Below are 20,546 nucleotides of genomic sequence, written 5' to 3'. Positions count from 1 at the left end.
GCAGAGACAATACTTGGGCTAGAAAGTAGACTGTTGTGTTCTGTCATCATTAGAAAGAACAGATTTTAATACAAACCTGCTTTGAAGAAAGCAGCATTTTAAAATACATATATATATATATCTTCCAGCTTTTCGTAAAACCATGTAGCAGAATAATGTACGTCATTTCATGCAGGTCATTTTGATGACCAAAAAAGCTTTATCGAAATGGGTTCTGCTAAATTGCTTACTGAGAGAAAAATGCTACAGTATATGTTGAGAAAAATAAACTTAATATAGTCATTTAAAAGCTGTGGAAAGCCATGGTGACTTATGTATGTTGCATTGTATTTAATAATAAAGAAACATAATAAACGTACAGTATCTGTATTCTTTTAATGTAAAATAGCTCATCGACACACATTTGAAGGGCATACTACGTTGCAGTGCGATAGCGAGGGCTGAATTAATTTGCTGGTGGCCAGCGCGTTTTGATTAAAGCCGTGAGGGAATAAATAAATTTCCTCAAGTGAACTTGGGGGTGCTGATTAAAAGGTTAGGGATTATTGACTTGCAGATTAATTGATGTGAGGTGATGGTCTGGACTATTTGCAACCTGGCTTGTCTGTGTGTATGGAGTCTGATACTTAGTGAGGGTTTATGAATGGTGTGACAGTAACAAATTAAAAAGGAGAGGGAGTGGCTGCTGGTTTGGTGTTGTGTAGTGAGAGCAGACGGCGCACCGCTGCAGGATCGCCTCTTTTTCCTTCCACTGGCAGTGAGGGGGGGGGGGGGCGGGGACTGTGTCCCGGGCGCCTCGCGCTTTCGGTGCTGCCGGCCCCCGGGGAGGGAGAGCGCCAAGTCCGCTCGCGAGCCGCTGCGGCTTTTTGTGCCGCTCGGGGCCCCGTAGCCCCGGGGTGTGATGGGAGAGACCATGTCGAAGCGGTTGAAATCGGAGCTGGAGATGGAGGAGCGCTGCTTCTGCAACCCGTACCCGGACAGCAGAGGCAACGGCGCCGCCAGCAGCAGCAGCACCGCCGCCGGGGCCGAGCAGCAGGAGGAGGCGGCAGACTGCTTCGACCCGCAGGGCAAGGTAATGGAGGCACAACCACAACAAAAAACCATTAATGATGGGACAGCGGGAGGTTCTGCCGGGGGGAGGGGGATGGGAGGGGAGTGACCGGGAGGAACTGTCTCCCCTGTGACTGGAAAGCAACTGACATGGAAGAAAATAAATCGCCATCGACGCTCAGGAGCCCGTCAGTTTGGGTTCGTGAGTATGGCCGATGTTTACCTATACCACCCCCCCACTATCCTGCCCCCAAAACTCGGGGCTTCACCCGCCTACCTTCCTCTTAGAGATTGAAGGGGGAAGGACAAGGGGCTCGTCTTGTCTGTATTTCTTTTAAATCGGCCGCTGAAACTGGCGACTGACAATATTACCGGAAACATAAAGTTATTGCAACCCAGAACATTATAACCCGGGAGGTACCGTTGATGCGAATCGTGGAATGTACTGGGGTTTTCTGGTCGTCTTCTTGAACTCAGGGCTGCAATGGGATGTCTGCACTAAAATGGAAAATAAATGTAGATACCAATTTTAAGTTTGTCTAGTTAAAGTCACAGCACTGAAACGTCTCTTATCAAAGTCATAAATTAAATCTTATGACTGTGACCAAGGTAAAACTGTCCATCCTGCTGATGGACCTGTCTGCAGCCTTTGACACTGTTGACCACACCATCCTCCTCCAACCTCCAACACCGCCACTGTCATGCAGCTGGGTGAGACTGCTCCCACTTGGTTCCATTCTCATGTATCTAATCGTAACCGGAATATCACTTGCAATGATTTCTCTTCCTGCTCCTGCATCATTACTCCTGATGTCTGCCAAGATCTATCCTTGTCCCCCACCCCCCGCTATTTCTCATATACATGCTGTGACACCCAAAATCACAGCATTAGTTTTCACATTTTCAGTGTTATGATCTCTGAGACCAGTAACTTTTTTATTTTTGAGAAATCTAAAATCCCAGGTATTTACTAAAAGAATGAAGCCACAAGGTTCACAATTTGAAATTAAAAATATTTTACTACACAACAATCAAAGGAACATGAATACTAATAATTACACTCTCTAAAGGTATTAAAAGTGTGATGAACACAGTTGCATATACTGTAAACTACTTTACTCAACTTTCCTTCAACATGTTTGACTTACACTCCCAATTACTTAAGTCAGGTACTCATCAGAAATTGGAAGATTAACCACTTTGTCTGAATACCATTTCAAAGATTCATGTAAGAGTTGAAATTTCTCAGGCCTTCTGCTTATTTCTGTTAAGATTTTTCCCTCCAGCCATCCCATGGTTGTAGACTCCTTGTTCAGCCGAGGCATAGATAGCACCTTGAGCTTAGTGGCCCCTGGTTAGAACTCTCCTGGTTCTAATATTCTTTAACTCTGGAGTCTTGCATCTAAAATTCTCTTTCTCTTTCAACCCCCGCTTGGCTATCCCAAAAGTTCAACTCTCAGTTGGTAAAGTCCTCACAGTTGGTAAAGTCCTTCAGCTAACAAGGTTTTTTTTAAAAAATGCACAAACACAATTTCCACTGAATTCCACTGTAAAAGATGTACTCTGCATTCAGCTTGCTCAAAACTAACTAAATGCAAACTGCTTGCATAACAAAACCACACCCAGGAACCTATTCGCCCCCATAATTAACTTCTGGTTGACCTTGTTTCCATTGCTTACCTCCCAGGCAACTTGATCACATGATTAGTCAGCGGGAAATTGAGGAGCAAATATGTGCACAGTTTGCGGAGGTGTGTAAAAACAATAACAATAGGGTAATTATATTAGGTGATCTCAACTTTCCCAACATTAATTGGGATAGTCATAGTGTTAAGGGCTTGGATGGAGTTGATTTCTTGAAATGTGTACAGGAGAACTTTTTAGGTCACTGTGTAGAGGACCCAACAATGGACGGCACAGTGCTGGATGAGACTGCTAATTCTGGGGAATGAAGCCGGACAGATGGCTGAGCTGTTGGTGGGAGAGCATTTTAGTGATAGCAACCACAGCATGGTACAGTTTAAGTTTGTTATAGACAAAGAAATTGAGGGAGAGTGGATTTTCGTAAAATAAGACAGGATCTGGCCAATGTAGACTGGGAACAGTGACTTGTGGGGAAATCTACAGAGGAGCAGTGGGAGGCATTCAAAAAAGAAATGGGGAGGATACAGGCTCAACATGTTCCCTCTAGGGTGATAGTAAGGAGTAACAAGCCCAGAGAACCAAGGATGACCAGGGATATTCAGGATACGATGAGAAGGAAAAGACAGGCTTTTAGCAGGTACAAGGGAAACAAATCAGCAGAGGCATTAGTGGAGTACAGAAAGTGCAGGGTGGAGCTTAAGAAATCAATTAGGAGAACAAAGAGGGGATATGAAAAAGCTCTGGCTGGTAAAAGTAGGGAAAATCCCAGGATATTCTATAAGTATATCAATGGGAAGAGGATAACCAGGGAAAGAGTAGGGCCCATAAGGGACCAAGGGGAAATCCAAGGGTGGAGCCAGAGGACATCGCAAGAGTGTTGAATGAATACTTCACATCTGTCTTCACCCAAGAGAATGAGGATGAAGGTTTCGAACTCAGGGAGAGAGACTGCGAGGTTCTTAAGCAAATCGATATAGGGAGTGACAAGGTGTTGGATGTGTTGGCAGGCTTAAAAGTGGACAGATCTCCAGGTCTGGATGATTTGTGTCCCAGACTGCTGAGGGAGGAGACGCAGGGGCTCTGACTCAAATTTTTAATTCCTCTCTGGCCACGGGGAAGGTGTCAGAGGACTGGAGAACAGCTAATGTGGTTCCGCTATTTAAGAAGGGTTGTATAGATAAGCCAGGAACTACAAACCAGTGAGTCACGTCAGTGTTAGGGAAACTATTGGAGAAAATTCTGAAGAAGAGAATCTATCTCCACTTGGAGAGGCAAGGTTTCATCAGGGATAGTCAGCATGGCTTTGTCAGAGGGAGGTCATGCCTAACAAATTTGATTGAATTTTTTGAGGAGGTGACCAGGTGTGTAGATGAGGGTAGTGCAGTTGATGTTGTTTATATGGATTTCAGCAAAGCCTTTGACAAGGTCCCACATGGGAGACTTATAAAGAAGGCAGATGCACATGGGATACAGGGTAATTTGATAAGGTGGATTCAAAATTGGCTTAGTTGTAGGAGACAGAGGGTGATGACAGAAGGATGCTTTAGTGACTGGAAGCCAGTGTCAAGTGGCGTACCACAGGGATCCGTGCTGGGTCCCCTATTATTTGTCATTTATATAAACGACATGGATGACTATGTGGAGGGTAGGATTAGTAAGTTTGCGGATGACACAAAGATTGGCCGGGTGGTTAACAGTGAGTTTGAGTGTCTTGGGCTACAGGAAGATATAGACGGGATGGTCAAATGGGCAGATAAGTGGCAGATGGAATTTAATCCTGAAAAGTGAGAGGTGATAGACTTTGGAAGGAGTAATTTGATAAGGAAGTATTCAATGAACAGCATGACACTAGGAAGTTCTGAGGAACAAAGGGACCTTGGCGTGTGTGTCCATAGATCTCTGAAGGCAGAGGGGCATGTTAGTGGGGTGGTGAAAAAGACGTATGGGACATTGATGAAATGCATTTCTGCCTTATCACCGCTTCTCTTGACTCCTCCACTGTTGCTAAATTATCAGACTGCTCATCCAGCATACAGTACTACATGAGCAGCAAATCCCTCCAGTTAGACGTCGGGAAGACTGAAGCCATTATCTTTGATCCTCTGTTCCTTAGCTACCAAATCCATCTATTTCCCTGGCAACTGTCTGAGACTAAACCAGAAAGCTCGCGACCTTGGTGTCATATTTGCCTCCGAAATGAGCTTCTGAACACGTTTGTCCCAATACCACCTATTTTCAACTCCATAACATCGTCTGACTTCACACCTGCCTGACCTCATCTGCGGCTGAAACCCTCATTCATGCCTTTGTTATATCTAGACTTGACTATTCCAACACACTCCTGGCTGGCCTCAAACATTCTACCCTCTGTAAACTTGAGATCATCTGAGATGTACTGGCCATGTCCTTGCTCATCAAGTCACGTTCACCTATCACACCTGCCCTTGCTGACCTACATTAGCTTCTGCTCAAGCAACACCTTGATTGTTAAATTTTCATCCTCATCTTCAAATCCCTACATGTCCTTGCTCCCCCCACCCACCCACCGCCATGATCTCCCCCAGCCTCTCAAACCTTCGAGATAATTCACTAATCTAATTCGGATCTCTTGGGCATCTTTTTGATTTTAATTTATTTGGTAGTCATATCTTCAGCTACCCAGGCCCTAAGCTTTGGCATTTCCTCCCGAAAACATTCCATCTCTCTACGTCTCTTTCTCCCTTTAAGGTTTTCTTAAAACCTACCTATTTGATTGAGCCCATGGCCATCTGCCCTAATATTGGCTTGGCATCAAATGTTGCTTTATAACGTTCAAACATCTTGAAACATTTAATTACATAAAAGGTGCTATATTAATGTTGTTAAAGGAGGCATCTTGCATATTTTTTTAAATAAATCATATTTATTTAATCTGTGAAGATGACATTTAGGGAAGAGGGAGAGAAAGAAGGGGGTAATTTCTTAGCTCAGATCAAAGATCACAAGAATATTTACAGATGAGGAAGGTAATTTTGGTACATCCAAATTCATCAATCCAGAAAAATTGTAGACCCCCTTCCCATCATGTTTCTTAAACAATTTTGAAGTCTTTCGCCCTGTCACTCTGTCTTTGGAAAGGCTTTTTTTAATATTCGTTCAAGGTATGTGGATGCCAATGTCTAGGCTGGCATTTATTGCCCATCCTTAATTGCTCTTGAGAAGGTAGTGGTGAGCTGCCTTCCTAAACTGCTGCAGTACATGTGTTGTAGGAACATCCACAGTACTGTTAGGAAGGCAATTCCAGGACAAATATTGATCAGCCCTTTCATGAACTTCCTCTATTAGTCTTTAAATAACCTTTTACCAGCCTGAACCTCTATCTCTGCCCTAGTTCCACTTTTAAATTTAAAGTGGCATTTTGGATTAATCTTTACCTTGCTATTTATTATTTTGTTCGGCTTTATAAGATCACATCTCTATCCCCTTCTGTTCCAGGCTGAAAAGCTAAAGGCTCTTGAGTCTTTCCTGATAAATCAGACTTGTGAAACTAAGGATCAGCCATTTGGCTGTCCTCTGCACTGCCTCCAGTGTTGGAATTTTTTCAGTCCAGGACTAAACAGCTCTTGAGCTGTTTTTTTAAGCTCATCTTGTAGCCATTCAACTCCACTATTGCTTGAAAATTTAACGAACTTGCATTGTATTTTATAATCTAAGGCATTGATATAATTAAGAAGTAGTGGTAATTTGAAATTTAACCCTTGAGTTGTCCTATGTATTCATGCTGACATTAACCCTCAGTAAATTTCTACCTTTTAGACAGTTCCTTTGTCCTGAACCCAACAGCTTTTGAATTTTTTCAGATAACCCTTTTGTAAGCCAAAGCAATTTTCTATTGTTTCAGCTGAGGTTTATGTGGATACAAAGCCAGTGTTTTGTTTCCCACAGCTCACCACAGAGAGTTTGATGCATTGTTTTGTGGGAACAGTAAATATGATAAACTGTTGCTGACATCAGTTATGTGATGAGCACAATTTCCAAATAAAATACTTATATGCCTCAGCTATTTTTTTTAAAGTAGCTTGCTTGTCTTCCCTCGCTGACAGCCCAACATCTACACCGTAAAATGACAGAATGGTTTGCACATCAAGCTTTCAAACTAAAATTTTATTGAGAACAGGAGTGTGTCATTTAGCCCCTTGATTGTATTCTGCCAGTCAGTGAGGTCATAGCTGATCTGCACCATGATTCGATATTTCTGTCTTTGTCCCTTTCCCTAAGATTTTTGTTAACCAAAGGGATTATCAACCTCAGTTTTATTTATGACATTTTAATGATCTATGTACCTGGATGCCCCAAGACTCTTTGGCCTGCCACTGTTTCTTGTGTTTGACCATTTAGGAAGTACTCGTTCCATTCTTTTTAGGTCCAACGTGGATGACCTCAGATTTGCTGCAATTTTGCTCATTAATCTATCATATCTCTTGGTAATGTTACATTTCAATTTACAGTACCACCTATTTTTGTGCCTTCAGCAAATTTGGACAGGTGATTTTCTATCCCATCATCTACAAAGCAAGTAGTTGAAGCTCCGTTATAGGTACTTACAGGATACTACTAGTCACGTGCTGCCTTCCCAGAGCAGTCCATTGGCTGAGCTGCAGTAGATGGAGAGTAGGGACAGTTTCCTCACCTAGTCAATAATTTGTCTTCAATGCCATTGGCTTTGATTTTTAGCTTGCAATCTGTTATGAAGGATCTTATCAAATGCCTTCTGAAAATCCATATAACTAACATCCATTGACATTCCACTGTCCACTTCTTTAGTCACCTCTTCAAAAAATTTAGTCAGATTTGTCAGGCATGACCAACCCTTTGCAAATCCATGCTGGTACTCTCTGATCAGTTGAAAATTTAAGATGTTCAGTTACTGTGTTATTAATTATGGACTCTAGTAATTTCCAGACAACAGATGTTAAGCTAACAGGTCTAATTCTCTGGTTTCCCCCTCACCTTTTTTAAATAGCAGAGTGATGTGCAATTTTCCAATCTAAAAGAATGGTTCCCTAATCAAGAAAACTTGGACAATTATACTTAGGGCATTTATAATATTTTCAGCCACTTGTTTTAATCTCTAGGATGGAAACCTTCTGGTCTTGGGATTTGTCATTCTTTAGTATCGTTATTGTTTTCACTACTATCACTACATTATTTTGGGTGAGTCCTTGACATTGATTCAGTATTAATTTCCTTGTGATGGCATGCATGCTGACCTCTTCCTCTGCATACTTGAGACAATGTTTAAATCAAAAATTGGCTCTTATGTTCTAAAAATGAAACGAGACTATTTGGGCATGGAACAAAGCATTACCTCAAGGAACAATACAGACCTGTGCACCACCAAGGATCAACATTGGACTCCAGTGGTATCTTCACAACTTCTAGCCCGCTCATGATCTCTCAAAAGGACCAACAGGATGTTTTTTCAGTGACAATTACAACAGAGCAGCCCAAGATTATGTGACACTTTTCACTTGAATCTACAACCAAGTAAACCAGATGAGCCAGTTCGTAATATTGGCAGTCGGATTTATTAGAACTTAATTGTCATTGTAGGCAAATTAGTATTTACACATTGTCACCATTTTTTCCTAGCGTTTCGATAAATGTAGTATTAGTCATGAAAATTTGACACTAATGTTCCCTAAACCGTGGGCAAACATCTAACAATTTACATAGGGGGAGAAATCTACCCCTTTGAAAATTTGAGGTGATAAAGTGTACCCATCATAGCAACCAGTAACCCAGGACTCAGTGCCAGTGTTTGCATCTGAGTCATGGGTTCATACCCTAATCCAGGAAGCACAGAATCTCAGCTGACGCTGTCTAGTAGTTCCGGAGCACTGCAGTGTTGGAAATGCAATATTTTAGGTGACCATTTAATCTAAAACTACATTGCCCCTTGGGGTGGATATCAAAGCTTCCTTTGGGTTTTTGGAAGAACACTAGTTAAGTTCTCCCATTATTCTAGCCAACATTCATTCCCTCAAACACCAGCACTAAAACATTATCTGTTAATTAATTTAGTTTCTGTTTGTGGGATCTTGTGTGCAAATTGACTGTGGTTCCCTGCATTATAACAGTGACAGTACTTCAGAAGTAATTAATTGGTTGCGAGGATGTTAGGGATGTTCTGAGATTGTGAAAGGCACTACATAATTACAAGTGATTTTTTAAAAAGCTCACTGGCTTGAACCAATTTTTATCCAAATGTAGCAATATGATAAATAAGCAAATTGTCTGCATAGAGAAGGAATATAATTTTCCCTAAAAAAATTTTCCACAATAATGCAAAGCAATATAACACTGTACATGTCAGAATGGCCCAGTTACCAACACACATTGATGCATGCAGTTATAGAGTTGATCTTCAGATAACTTTTATTAGTGGAAACATTTAACTTTATTTACAAGACAGCAGCAACTACACGTGTGCATCAAACACCATAGCTAAAGAAGTACTTTCCCTTTAGGGGTTCCCTGTGCTGCTAACACATTGGTTTACACAGATCATGTGATCTTACAGCACCAGATTATTCTTAAAGCTACAGTCCAACATTTCCCAAAACTATAATTACACACCCTCAGTCTTAAAAAGGGCAAAGAAAAATATTGGTAGAAAGGAGTGAAATACAGTAGGGCAATTCAGATATCATCCATGAATATAAACACTCTGTAGTTTATTGTTATGCTATGCCTGGTATCACAAAACAATACAGCCTCAATGCATGGATTTTAAATGTGGATAAGAATGGATTAAATATGTGTGCACTCATTAGAATAGCAAACTAAAACAAAGACAAACATGGGATTTATAACAAGAAGTTCTTCTTCACACATTGATAAATATGTGGCAAGGACTCCAGAGGCAAAATCCCTGGAATTATTTAGGGACCAACTAAATGCAGCATCATTCTGAAATCATGAATGAGTTTCCTCATTCCTAATTATCTTGTAAAATCATGAACATTTGCAAATGAAAATGAACAGGTGTCCCATTTTATGTTAACGCATTTGCCCATGTTAATGCTGTAATGTAAATGAGGTGGTGTTATTAAAGAATGGTGAACCATTTCAGATCTTGATGTTGATCTGCTTTTCTCCAGGTGGCAGCAAATGTAAGTGGCTGTTGCTATTTCAGATCACCCGCTGAGCACTTAGTCTACCTCTAAACGCCATCAATGCAATTTTCAAAGTGCTGGCCTCTAGAGACATTCTACCCTGTCATCAGAGAAGACCCAGCAGCTGGGAAGTAAAATAATGACCGCAGTTTTCTTTTAGTATTGCTAGCAGGTACAATAAAACCTACCCCACAATGCAAATGAGAAAAAGTCTGCAGCACCGATAACCCCAGGATATTAAAAAACATTTGTAATATGAGATGCATTCAAGATCTAATAACTGTTAGCAAACGTTGGAGGACCCACTTAGAATAATAGAATTCATCTTTCTAACTAAATGTTCAAAATTTCAATACCCAGTCAGTGTATACAAAATTTCAATACCCAGTCACAGTATGAGTTGAAGTTAAGTTGTGTAATCTAACTGAAATGATAACAGATTCTGGGATACAAACCATTTGCACCAAAGTAAACAGCCTGGGCATATTGTAACTTGGTGCATATTCACAGGGCTTGTTCCAGTACAAACAAAATTTTTGTTTAAAATATATGTTCTTCAGGCTCCTCTTCAAAAACTTGCAAAGAATAACACATTTTATTGGTGCCTTAGACTTGTGTTTGGTTCTTCCTAATGGACTAGTTTTTCTTTGCAATCAAGTATTCTCAATTCTTAAAGTTTCTCATTATTCAACCGGCTGTAATGCAAATGTTATTGGATAGCTTAAAGCTTAATTGAATAAAAAAAAATCTAATTCCAACCTCTCATTGTGTGACAGTTACTTTAAAAAAAACCTAAAATCAGAGATGAATATCCAGCTTGGTTGAATATTTGCTGCCTGTTGCAATTTGAAATTAACAATTGATCTAACTGAGTTTGCAAGAAAGAGTTCCAAACTTCTGCCACACTTGTTTCTTAATTTCATTCCCGGAGGGTCTGGCTCCAAATTTTAGATTATGCTCCCATATCCTAGACTCCCTAACTAGCAGAAATAGTTTCTCTCTTATCTACGCTAAATATTCTTCTTGATATCTTGAAAACTTCAATCAAATCACCACTTAACTGTCTAAATTCCAGGGAATACAACTTTCGTGTAATCCCTCCTCATGGTGTAACCCTTGGATTAGAGCTATCATTGTAGTTAATCTACACTGCACGTTCAAGGCTGGTATATCCTAGCTAAAGTGCGGTGGCCAGAATTGCTAGCAAGCACTTCAGAGGTTTGTTAGTACCTGTACGGTTACGTGCTAATACGGTGTGCCACACAGCAATAGGATATGGCCAGCTACTAGATTACTGTTGTCCACTACATTAACCACTATTCAAAATCTACATGTGACTCATTGCATTTGAGTATATAAAAAATGAGAAACAGATAGTTATTGGCCATATGATTTCAGTGCTCATATTTGCATGGTACATACCATGCATTTTAATTTTTTTTGTTGGTATACTGGTAAGACAAAAGCAGTTCTGATCAAAGGTCATATACCTGGAACATTTACTCTAATTTTGTCTCCACAGATGTTGCTTGACCTGCTGAGTATTTTTAGGATTTTTCTGTTATTATTTAAGACAAAAAGCAGTGTGCTTGTTTTTTTGTTTGATCATTGATTGCTTTACCTCCTTGGTTACTGATTGATACATGTAAATTTAGACATGTGCAATGCATTTTCCTGGATTGCATAAAATATGTATGGTATCTTCTACTAAAATCCATGTATATGGCTAAAATGGTGCTGCACAACCACACTTAAGGCTAGTTAACACTGGCCAGCACTGTACTAGATACTTCCTGAGGCTAGCAAGAAACTTTGTGGAGAGGGTAGTAATGAGTGATAGAAAAATGAAAATTCCTTGCCCTTTCTCTTCTGCTCAGCTACCTGTCCCCCATCATAATTCTCCTGAGGGAGGGAAAAATTGGGAACATTTACAAAAGCCTCATATATTAAACCTGCCTTTCGTAAAAACATCATGGTCTCCTCAGCTGAAATAAATAACTTATGTATATTGATTTGCTGAAATAAAGATCAAAAACTCCACTGAAAAGCAATGCTTTGAAATGTTGCAATTTCAATCAGTTATGCATCACTGCTTTTTGACCCAATGATTTCTAACCCAGATGAATCCCTAATTAAAAAATGTGTTATCTTCTAAATTGTATATTTATTTAAAATAAACTACAAATTGGCAGTTATATGCTAAAAATGCCTTTCAAGAAACTTGCCCTTTCCTGAGTGAAGAGGCTTGTTCAATTAGAGACTCAAAGAATACACCCTGCAACTGCATGATTCACCAGGGTACTACAACTCCCTGAATGTATTGCTATCTGTCCGTTATTATAGAATATAACTCCGAGGACTGCCACTTTCTCCTTTATAATATATTACTGCACAGCAAGGGTGAATTTACAAACATGATATTGTGCCACAACTAATAATTTTTTTGTAAAAACTATGCCTTAAAGTCCAATATTGATTTTCTGATTGGATAAAGTACAATTTTCCCCCACATACAATTTATCATTCGGAAATCTTTCCAGAACTTGCTACAGTTGCATTCCCAATTCTATTAAGCAGGTAAGCTGTTTCCTCTTTAAATTTAAATTTAATTTTAAAATTCTGAACCCTAACCCATGACTGTCTGCAGCAATGTTTTATACTCCAGTTCTTTGGGAATAAGACTATGCCAAATATTACGCTGTGTTCTAGACTAATGTAAACAATGACCAAAGCAGATCAGCTGATTGTTTATATATCAAAAAGATCCGTTTTTAAGATGCCAGCTATTTCGTTTTTGAAATTTTCTTTTTCACCATTAGGACTGGTGGTTTGTTCACATTTTTGATAATAGCATTTTTTCCTTATCGGTTTTTGGTAGCGTTGGTTGATGTGTAAATGTTGGCCAGTCATTCAGATCTTGAATACTGCCATCAGTTCATTTAAGTGCATTGTTAAGATTTCCTTAATCATGCCAGATGGGGATTTGCAGAAGGGAATTTAATGGGATATACATGTCTCATTCAAAGGGCAGGTGTTGCAAAAATGCTCCATCCTCGGTGCTGCGCCGAAGCATCATTTTAGATTATGCAAATGTTGCACAGTTGTCAAGAAAGGAGGAAGGGAGAAAACAGTGAACTACAAGCCAGTTAGCCTAACACCAGTTGTTGGGAAAATGCTGGAATCTATTATGAAGGGAGCCTTAACAATGCACTTAAAGCATAGTATGATTAGAATAAGTCAACATGTACTAAAGGGAAATCCTGTTTGACAAATTTATTTAGTTTTCTGAGGATGTAACTAATAGGGTGAATAAAGGGGGAACCAGTAGATGTCATATACAAATAGTTGTTTGGCAGTACAAAACTTGACCATTGCTGAAAAAAGACACATATTGTTGAATCTTTTTGGCTTGCACTCATCAGGACAATTCGCAAGAATAACAAAAGTAAAGGGAACAACAATTTATACTGCATGAGAAGAAAATGCTGATAGAGGTGTTGCCATGGAAAATGCACCAGTTAACTGATAACTGACAGTTAACTGTCAAGCTTTGTTTAAATTCCAACCAGGCAGGTTGACAGATTTCATTCCCGAAGGCAAGGCCTTGACCAGAGAGTGGCTGTCACCTATTTTGTTTAGTTGAAAAAGGTGCAATGTATATACATGTCCTTTCTGTTCGCAAGGATAGCGACCTGTGTATTAATAAATGAAGCTTCTCGCATGCATAAGTGAGCCACACTGAGCCTGACCGATGATCTTAAATTGGTCGTCAGTGTAATTCTTAGCACACTCTCAGGATGTTGTCCAATGGTAGAATCACATCTAATGTTGGACACTGTTTTGAATTTGGCAAGCATGGGCTTGTTGAATACAGTCAGTACCTTGCCTATTGTGAACAGCCGAAGGCACATGCTATTTGATGTGAACCACCCGTCTTTGGGATGTACAGCCTTCGTACCTAGCATCACACTGGCACTGAAATTCATATATCACATTACTCATTTGTCTGATAGCAGAACATCTTTTTGGCTTGACGGCAGGATCCTGTTAGTGGCGAACATCACTTGTGTTGCTATTGCATAGTAGCAATGTGAAATGGCTAGCTTCATCTGTTGCTGAACTTTTTGAGATACCTTACCCTTGTAACCTGAGGCTGACTGGGCACTTTTCAGGAGCAAAAGTGGTGGCCTTAGGCCCATTCATGAGTTTGCTCGCTGTATATTGCACAATGATCTGATCAGGGAGCCACTAACTCAAAGGATGGCTTTGAGCCCTATTTCAGCATCAAACTTGCACAGTGAGCAAATGAATCAGACCCTATTTGCGAGGTTGCCAATAATGCCATTCTTAGTGCATGTAGGAATCCCAAGGCATATGTTAACCAGTGAAGGTAGGCTTGCAATACTTGGTAATAGAGAACCCCTTGACAGATTTCTCAATTACCATGTTGAGGAAAGGGAACTCATTTGATTGCACCGTTTCAAAGGTGCTTGCTTGCAGTTGTGGATTCAAATGCAGCAAATGGATCATCCACATTTTGTAAAAATGCAAGGGGTGGGAGGTTAGATATCAGATGTGCTTCTTGTGGAACCCAACAAAGATGTGTGCGAGAACTGGACCCAGAGGAGATGTATGGCAATGCCATCTGTTTGGGCAAACAAGCTGTTGTAAAACGGAACTCAACTGCATGATTTGTTAAGTTCATAAGTCCATCGAATTTGGTGGTGTGTCTAGATCGCCATGATGTCATGCTGCGGTGCGAATGTTTATGGCTTCCTTGAGCAGTGCATTTGTGAATAGGCTAGCAATGTCAAATGAGCACATGGATACAGCATTGCTATAAATATGCAAGCCCTGTATGGTCTTTGCAACTGTGATGGAATCCTTCATTTGTATGTGGAAAACTGTAGCAACTCGCCCAACCATTTGGCCAGTTCATGTTGTGCAGAGCCTGTCATGGATAAGAAAGTGTGTAAAGGGACATCACCTTTGTGTCTTGGGCAACACATACAGACATGGGGACAGTGAGCCATGAGGATGAATCCTATCATAAATGTCACCTGGCAGCTCATTGCTCTCACAAGTCCAACAAAATTTTGTACCTGATTGTTGAACAAGACAGTGGTATAGTGGTATTGTCACAGAGACCCAGGGTAATGCTCTGGAATTAAAAGACCAATGATGACCATGAAACCGTTGCGATTGTCGTAAAAATCCATCTGGTTCACTAATGTCATTTAGGGAGGGAAATCTGCTGTCCTTACCTGGTCTGGCCTATATGTGATTCCAGACCCACAGCAATGTGGTTGATTCTTAAATGCCCTCAGAATGAGAGTAATTAGGGATGGGCAATAAATGCTGTCCTAGCCAGCCACACCCACATCCAATGAATGGATAAAAAAAGGAAGGCTGCCAGGTCATGCAGGTCCAATGGATACAAATTTGGATTAAGGAGGGCATATGCATTTTGTTGATATTGTCACCCTTGTTAAGGATGACTTCCAGTTCCTTTGCTGGGTTTACAGATATGTATGTCTGGGTTGTCAAAGCCTTTTGCAACTCTACAAGACATTCGTGTTTCATGTGAAAATCGGCCAAGTCATTCGGAATGCTGCAACGTGCATGTGCTGGATCAGCTAGGCGTGCTTTCGAGGATTCATCATCTTCAGTGAATGTCGGTTTTTGGTGGGATAGCTGAGAATAGAGAAGTTCAAACTCAGCAAATACCCCTTCCCGTTTGAATTCGTGAATGGGCTAGCAATTTGAAATGAGCATACGGACATGGCACTCGTGGGTCAAAGATGCACCAAAATTGAAACCATGCACAAGAATAAACTCCTCGTTTTCAGGGAATATATGTTCAGAGAGATTTACCGTATGTTTGGTGGTGTCATTAATTGCATTACCAAACTGCTCCCACTTGAGTGAGCTTACAGTGCAGGCGTGTTTCAAATGGCTATTGTTTGTGGTGTGGTCATCAATTGAGGCAGTATTGCGGCACACATGGATCAAATTGAAAAAATGGAAGAAATTTGCGCACCTCAGACCAAGTGCAGTGTAGGGCATGATGTGAATTAGTAATCCTATTACCGATCAATTCAATCTCATCTTGCATAAACACTCACTCAATCATGGGACTCTCTCTCACTTTGGCATATCATTATGCTTGGAAATGAAAACTGGCACAACCTTGGGTCTAATACACACTCGAAGAAATTCGACAGCTTACCTTTTCCTAACTGACCTGAGAGTCGAAATATGTTGTGGGTATCCCAAGTTTGGTCTTTATTGTACCTTTGTCTCAGGTATACAAATAGTTGTTTAGTCATACAGAATTTGAATATTGCTGAAAAAAGACACGTTGTCAAAACTCTTCACCTTATACTCACCAGAACAATTGGCAAGAATTCCAAATATAATAGTACTTCTCACGCAGTATAAAGTGTTGTTTCCTTTACATTTGGTGTTCTTGTGAATTGTCCTAATGAGTGCAAGACAAAAAGCTTTGACAACATGTTTTTTTTTCCCCAGCAATTCTCAAGATGTAGTATACCTAGATTTCCAAAAGACATTCGCTAAGGTGCTGCACAAAAGGTTAATGACAAAATAAGGGCTCGTAGAGTTGGGCGTAATATATCAGCATGAATAGAGGATTGGCTAGTGGATAGAAAGCAGAAAGTGGGCATAAATGGGACTTTTTCAAGTTGGCCAGCAGTGAATAGTGGAGTGTAGCAAGGATTAGTGCTGGGGCCCGGGCTATTTACAATCTATACTAATGATTTGGATGAAGAGAAAGAGTGTGATGTATCTCAATTTGTTGATGATACCAAACTAGGTGGAAAGGTAAGCTGTGGGGAGGACACTGAGAGGCTGCAAAGAATGTAGATGGGTTAGATGAGTGGGCAACAGGATGCCAGATGGAGTATATTATAGAGAAGTGTGAAATTATTCAATTTGGTCATACAAATAATAAAAAAAAAAATTTTTTTTAAAGTGAAAAACTTGTAAGTGTTGATGTTCAAAGAGACTTGGGTGTGCTTGTACAAGAAATGCAGAAAGTTAGCATACAAATGCAGCAAACAAATAGCATAGATAGAAGATTGACTAACTAATAGGAAATGGAGTAGGCATAAATAGGTCACTTTCTGATTGGCAGGATGTGACAAGTGGAGTCTTGCAGGGGTCTGTGCTGAGGCCTCCGCTTTTTCCAATTTACATTAATGACTTAGATGAGGGGAATGAAGGCATGGTAGCTAAAATTGCCGATGACACAAAGGTAGGTAGGAATGTATGTTGTGAAGAAGACATCAGTTTGCAGACAGATAAAGATTGAGTGAGTGGGCAAAAATCTGTCAGATGGAATATAATATGGGAAACTGTGAAATTGTTCACTTTGGCAGGAAGAATAAAAAAGCAGAAAATTACTTAAATGGAGAACAACTGCAGAATTCTGAGGTGCAGAGGGATCTAGGTGTTCTAGTGTATGAGTCCAAAAAGTTAGTATGCAGGTACAGCACATAATCAAGAAGGCTATTGGAATGCTGTCCTTTGTTATGAGAGGAATTGAACATAAAATGTTATGTTTCATTTATTCAGGGCATTGGGGGTGAGACCACATCTCGAATACTGTGTCCAGTTTTGGTCTCCTTATTTAAGGAAGGATGTAAAAGCATTGGAGGCAGTTCAGGAGAGGTTTACTAGTTGATACCTGGAATGAGCGGGTTCTCTTATGAGGATAGGCCGAACAGGCTGGGCTTGTTTCCACTGGAACTTAGAAGAGTGAGAGGTGACTTGATTGGAATATATAATATAAAGAAAATATCATTTTTTCCAATATTACGGGATACTGTGAAGCCGGCTTTTGAGGCTGTGTGTATGTTCTGTGTTTGTGTGTGACTAATTTAATTAAACTGAAGACAGTCAAACTGCAAGGTTTAAATCATCAAAGGAGCTAGATGTTATGGCAGGCATTTTGAAGTGGAGATTGACAATATAAGATGGGATCTCAGTAGATACAACATGAATAGGAATTTGCATTAGGAAATGAATGAGTTGAATTTTAGCTGTTGAACTTTAAAGAGAAATGAAAGGAAGTTTTACAGCTGACAACGATCATAAATAAAGCAAACTTAAGTTTATTTTTCCCGAAAGTGGTGGCCGTAAAGACGGCATGAAAGATTTTAGATTCTGGGAAAGGTAACTTTCAAAAGAAAGTTTAAAAACAATGGGCTTAAAGATGAAAGGGGAGAAATGAATTTAAGGAAAGATTGAAAGCTCTATGAGGTGTGTGGCCATGTGATCTTGAACAGAGTGCTGTGCGAGCATAGTCTTGTGAAGGAAGCTGCTTCTAGCCACCCAAGAGAAATGTCTGGTTGGTTCAGAAAGCAAGGTTTTGTTCTAAGCCTTAGATTTCCATTGTCAGTTGGGAGGGGGAGAGAAGCTGGTAAAATACCTCCCTTAGAGCAACAGTGGGTGTCTTGCGATAATATTACAGGATATTTTAAAGATTAGAACCTGTTAGGACTGTTGCTTGAAAAAGGATGTTTATTTGTGAGTCTAGCTAAGTAGAAGTCTTTTGGGACATATGAAAAGTTAACTGTGTAACTGTAATCTTGTGTGTTTAAGTTTTATTTTCTTTTGTTAATAAATATTTTAATTTAGTATTTAAAATCTCAAAGTGGTAGTGGAACCTTTATTTCTGACTTCAGTACACACACCTTCACATAATAAAATACAAATTGCAAATCATTGTGATAGCTTGGCCAAGTTTCCCATTGGGGTTTGGTCAGGCCGGCACTTACCACTTGCCATATCATAACGTGCTGAATGGTGAATTTTTTTCTGAGGGTAGTAAGTCTTTGGAATTCCCTTTCTCAAAATGCGGTGGAAGCAGAGTCTTTGAATATTTTTAAGGCAGAGCTAGATAGATTCTTAATAAGCAAAGGGATGAAAGGTTATTGGGGGTAGGTGGGAATGTGGAGTGACGATTACAATCCGATTAGCCATGATCTTCTTGAATGGCGGAGCAGGCTAGAGGGGTCCATGACCTACTCCTAATTTGTATGTTCGTATGTAATTATGAAGGCAAATGGCATGTTGGCCTTTATTGCAAGAAGATTGGAGTGCAAGAATAAATAAGTCTTGTCGGCTTTTGATGAGACCACATCTGAGTACAGTGTACAGTTTGGTCTCCACATATAAAGGATGTACTTGCATTTGAGGCGGTACAACAAAGGCTCATAAATTGATCCCTGGGCTGACGGGGTTATCCTATGATGAGAGGCTGAGTAAATTGGGCTTATATTCTCTGGAGTTTAGAAGAATGAGAGGCAATCTTATTGAAACCTACAAAATTCTGACAAGGTTTGATTGTCTCTGCAGATTGGGGAATATAAACCATGAGGACACAGTCACAGGATAAGGGGCCAATCATTTAGGACTGAGATGAAAGGAAATTACTTAAGTATTATGTACCTTTGGAATTCTCTACTCCAGAGGGTTGCGGATGCTGCATTGTTGAATACATTTAAGGCTGGGATAGACAGGGTCTCAGGGAATTAAGGGATATGGGGAGCAGATGGAGAAAATGGAGTTGAAGCCCAGGATCAGCCATGATCATATTGAATGGCAGAGTAGGCTTCATGGGCCATGTGGTCTACTCTTGCTCCTATTTCTTATGTTCATATGTACTCGAGGTTCTCAATTGGGAATTGAACTCACAGCCATCTGTTGCAGAGCCAAGTGTGATTACTGAGCTTAGTCTGAGGCTTTCAGCATACTGCAGAACCTTTTCCAATAACACGATATCTTGAATTTGGGGACTAAATGCAGTGCCCCATTTGAGCAATCCCACGCACAAATTTAAATTTCTACCTTCAATTTATATTTTTTTTGCAACCTGCAAAGACTGGGCTGAGGGTGTTTGTGTCTAGTCCACCATTTTGCAAGAGCTTTTCAGCTTTGATATGTTTACATTGAGGTATATATTCATCATACCTGCTACCTTTTTCTTTGGAATGTGAAAGGGAAGTTTACAATTATTAAAAGTTGTCATAAATGCTCAAAGGTTTATTAAATTAATTAACTACAAGACTTTCTTTCTTTACTACTGCACTTGTAATATTGAAAAATGCAACGCGTAAAAACAATAACAAAAAATTACTTTTTTTGCAGATCAATCCGGCCTTCATAAAGCGGATTAAACATAAAATCAAGGACCTTCTGATACAGATGGAAGAGGGTCTGAAGACTGCAGACCCTCATGACTGTTGTGCTTATACCGGTTGGACAGGTGAGAACATTGCAGTTCTTTATAATTACTCAAGTTTCATGGATTCAAATCCAAATGTATCCACTGTACATGGGATATTTTAGGATTCTGCTTTGTGTTAATCCTTGCTTCTCCAAACAAGAATTGACTTTGCCCATCATGATTGCCTCTAGTAGTTTTTCAACCATTAATGTTAGTCAGACAGGCTTGTAGTTACAAGCTTTATCCATCTCCAGGTTTTTTTAAAGGGTTGTTACATTTGCAATCTTACAGTGCTATTGCACCACTCCCATGTCCTAGGGGTATTGAAACATTGTGGTCCAAGCTGTGGTCTTCACAGCTTCCCTTGGGAGCCAAAGATACATCCCATCTAGACCAGGTAATCTGGAGTGATGCCAAGCTATATGGACCTGCTTGCTATTTTT

General features: G+C 40.0%; 1 protein-coding gene across 2 annotated transcripts in view; it reads left to right on the top strand.

Annotated features, from left to right (window-relative positions):
- The first annotated feature begins 774 nt into the window (after positions 1-774).
- Positions 775-20,546, top strand: part of lancl2 (LanC lantibiotic synthetase component C-like 2 (bacterial)) — a 76,827-nt gene continuing 57,055 nt past the window's right edge. The window contains exons 1-2 of one of the 2 annotated variants that reach the window (XM_041184978.1): positions 775-1,072; positions 20,025-20,142. In XM_041184978.1, the coding sequence (XP_041040912.1) occupies positions 902-1,072; positions 20,025-20,142 (289 nt within the window). In that variant the 5' untranslated portion in view covers positions 775-901. Of the gene's footprint in view, positions 1,073-1,169; positions 1,249-20,024; positions 20,143-20,546 lie in introns of those variants that run through there. The other variant, XM_041184980.1, reaches the window with a different exon arrangement.

The sequence above is a fragment of the Carcharodon carcharias genome, chromosome 3 (genome assembly GCF_017639515.1).
Source record: "Carcharodon carcharias isolate sCarCar2 chromosome 3, sCarCar2.pri, whole genome shotgun sequence".
Classification (NCBI taxonomy): domain Eukaryota; kingdom Metazoa; phylum Chordata; class Chondrichthyes; order Lamniformes; family Lamnidae; genus Carcharodon; species Carcharodon carcharias.
The sequence above is the reverse complement of the archived record's forward strand: the minus strand, read 5'-3'. Positions and strand labels throughout refer to the sequence as shown.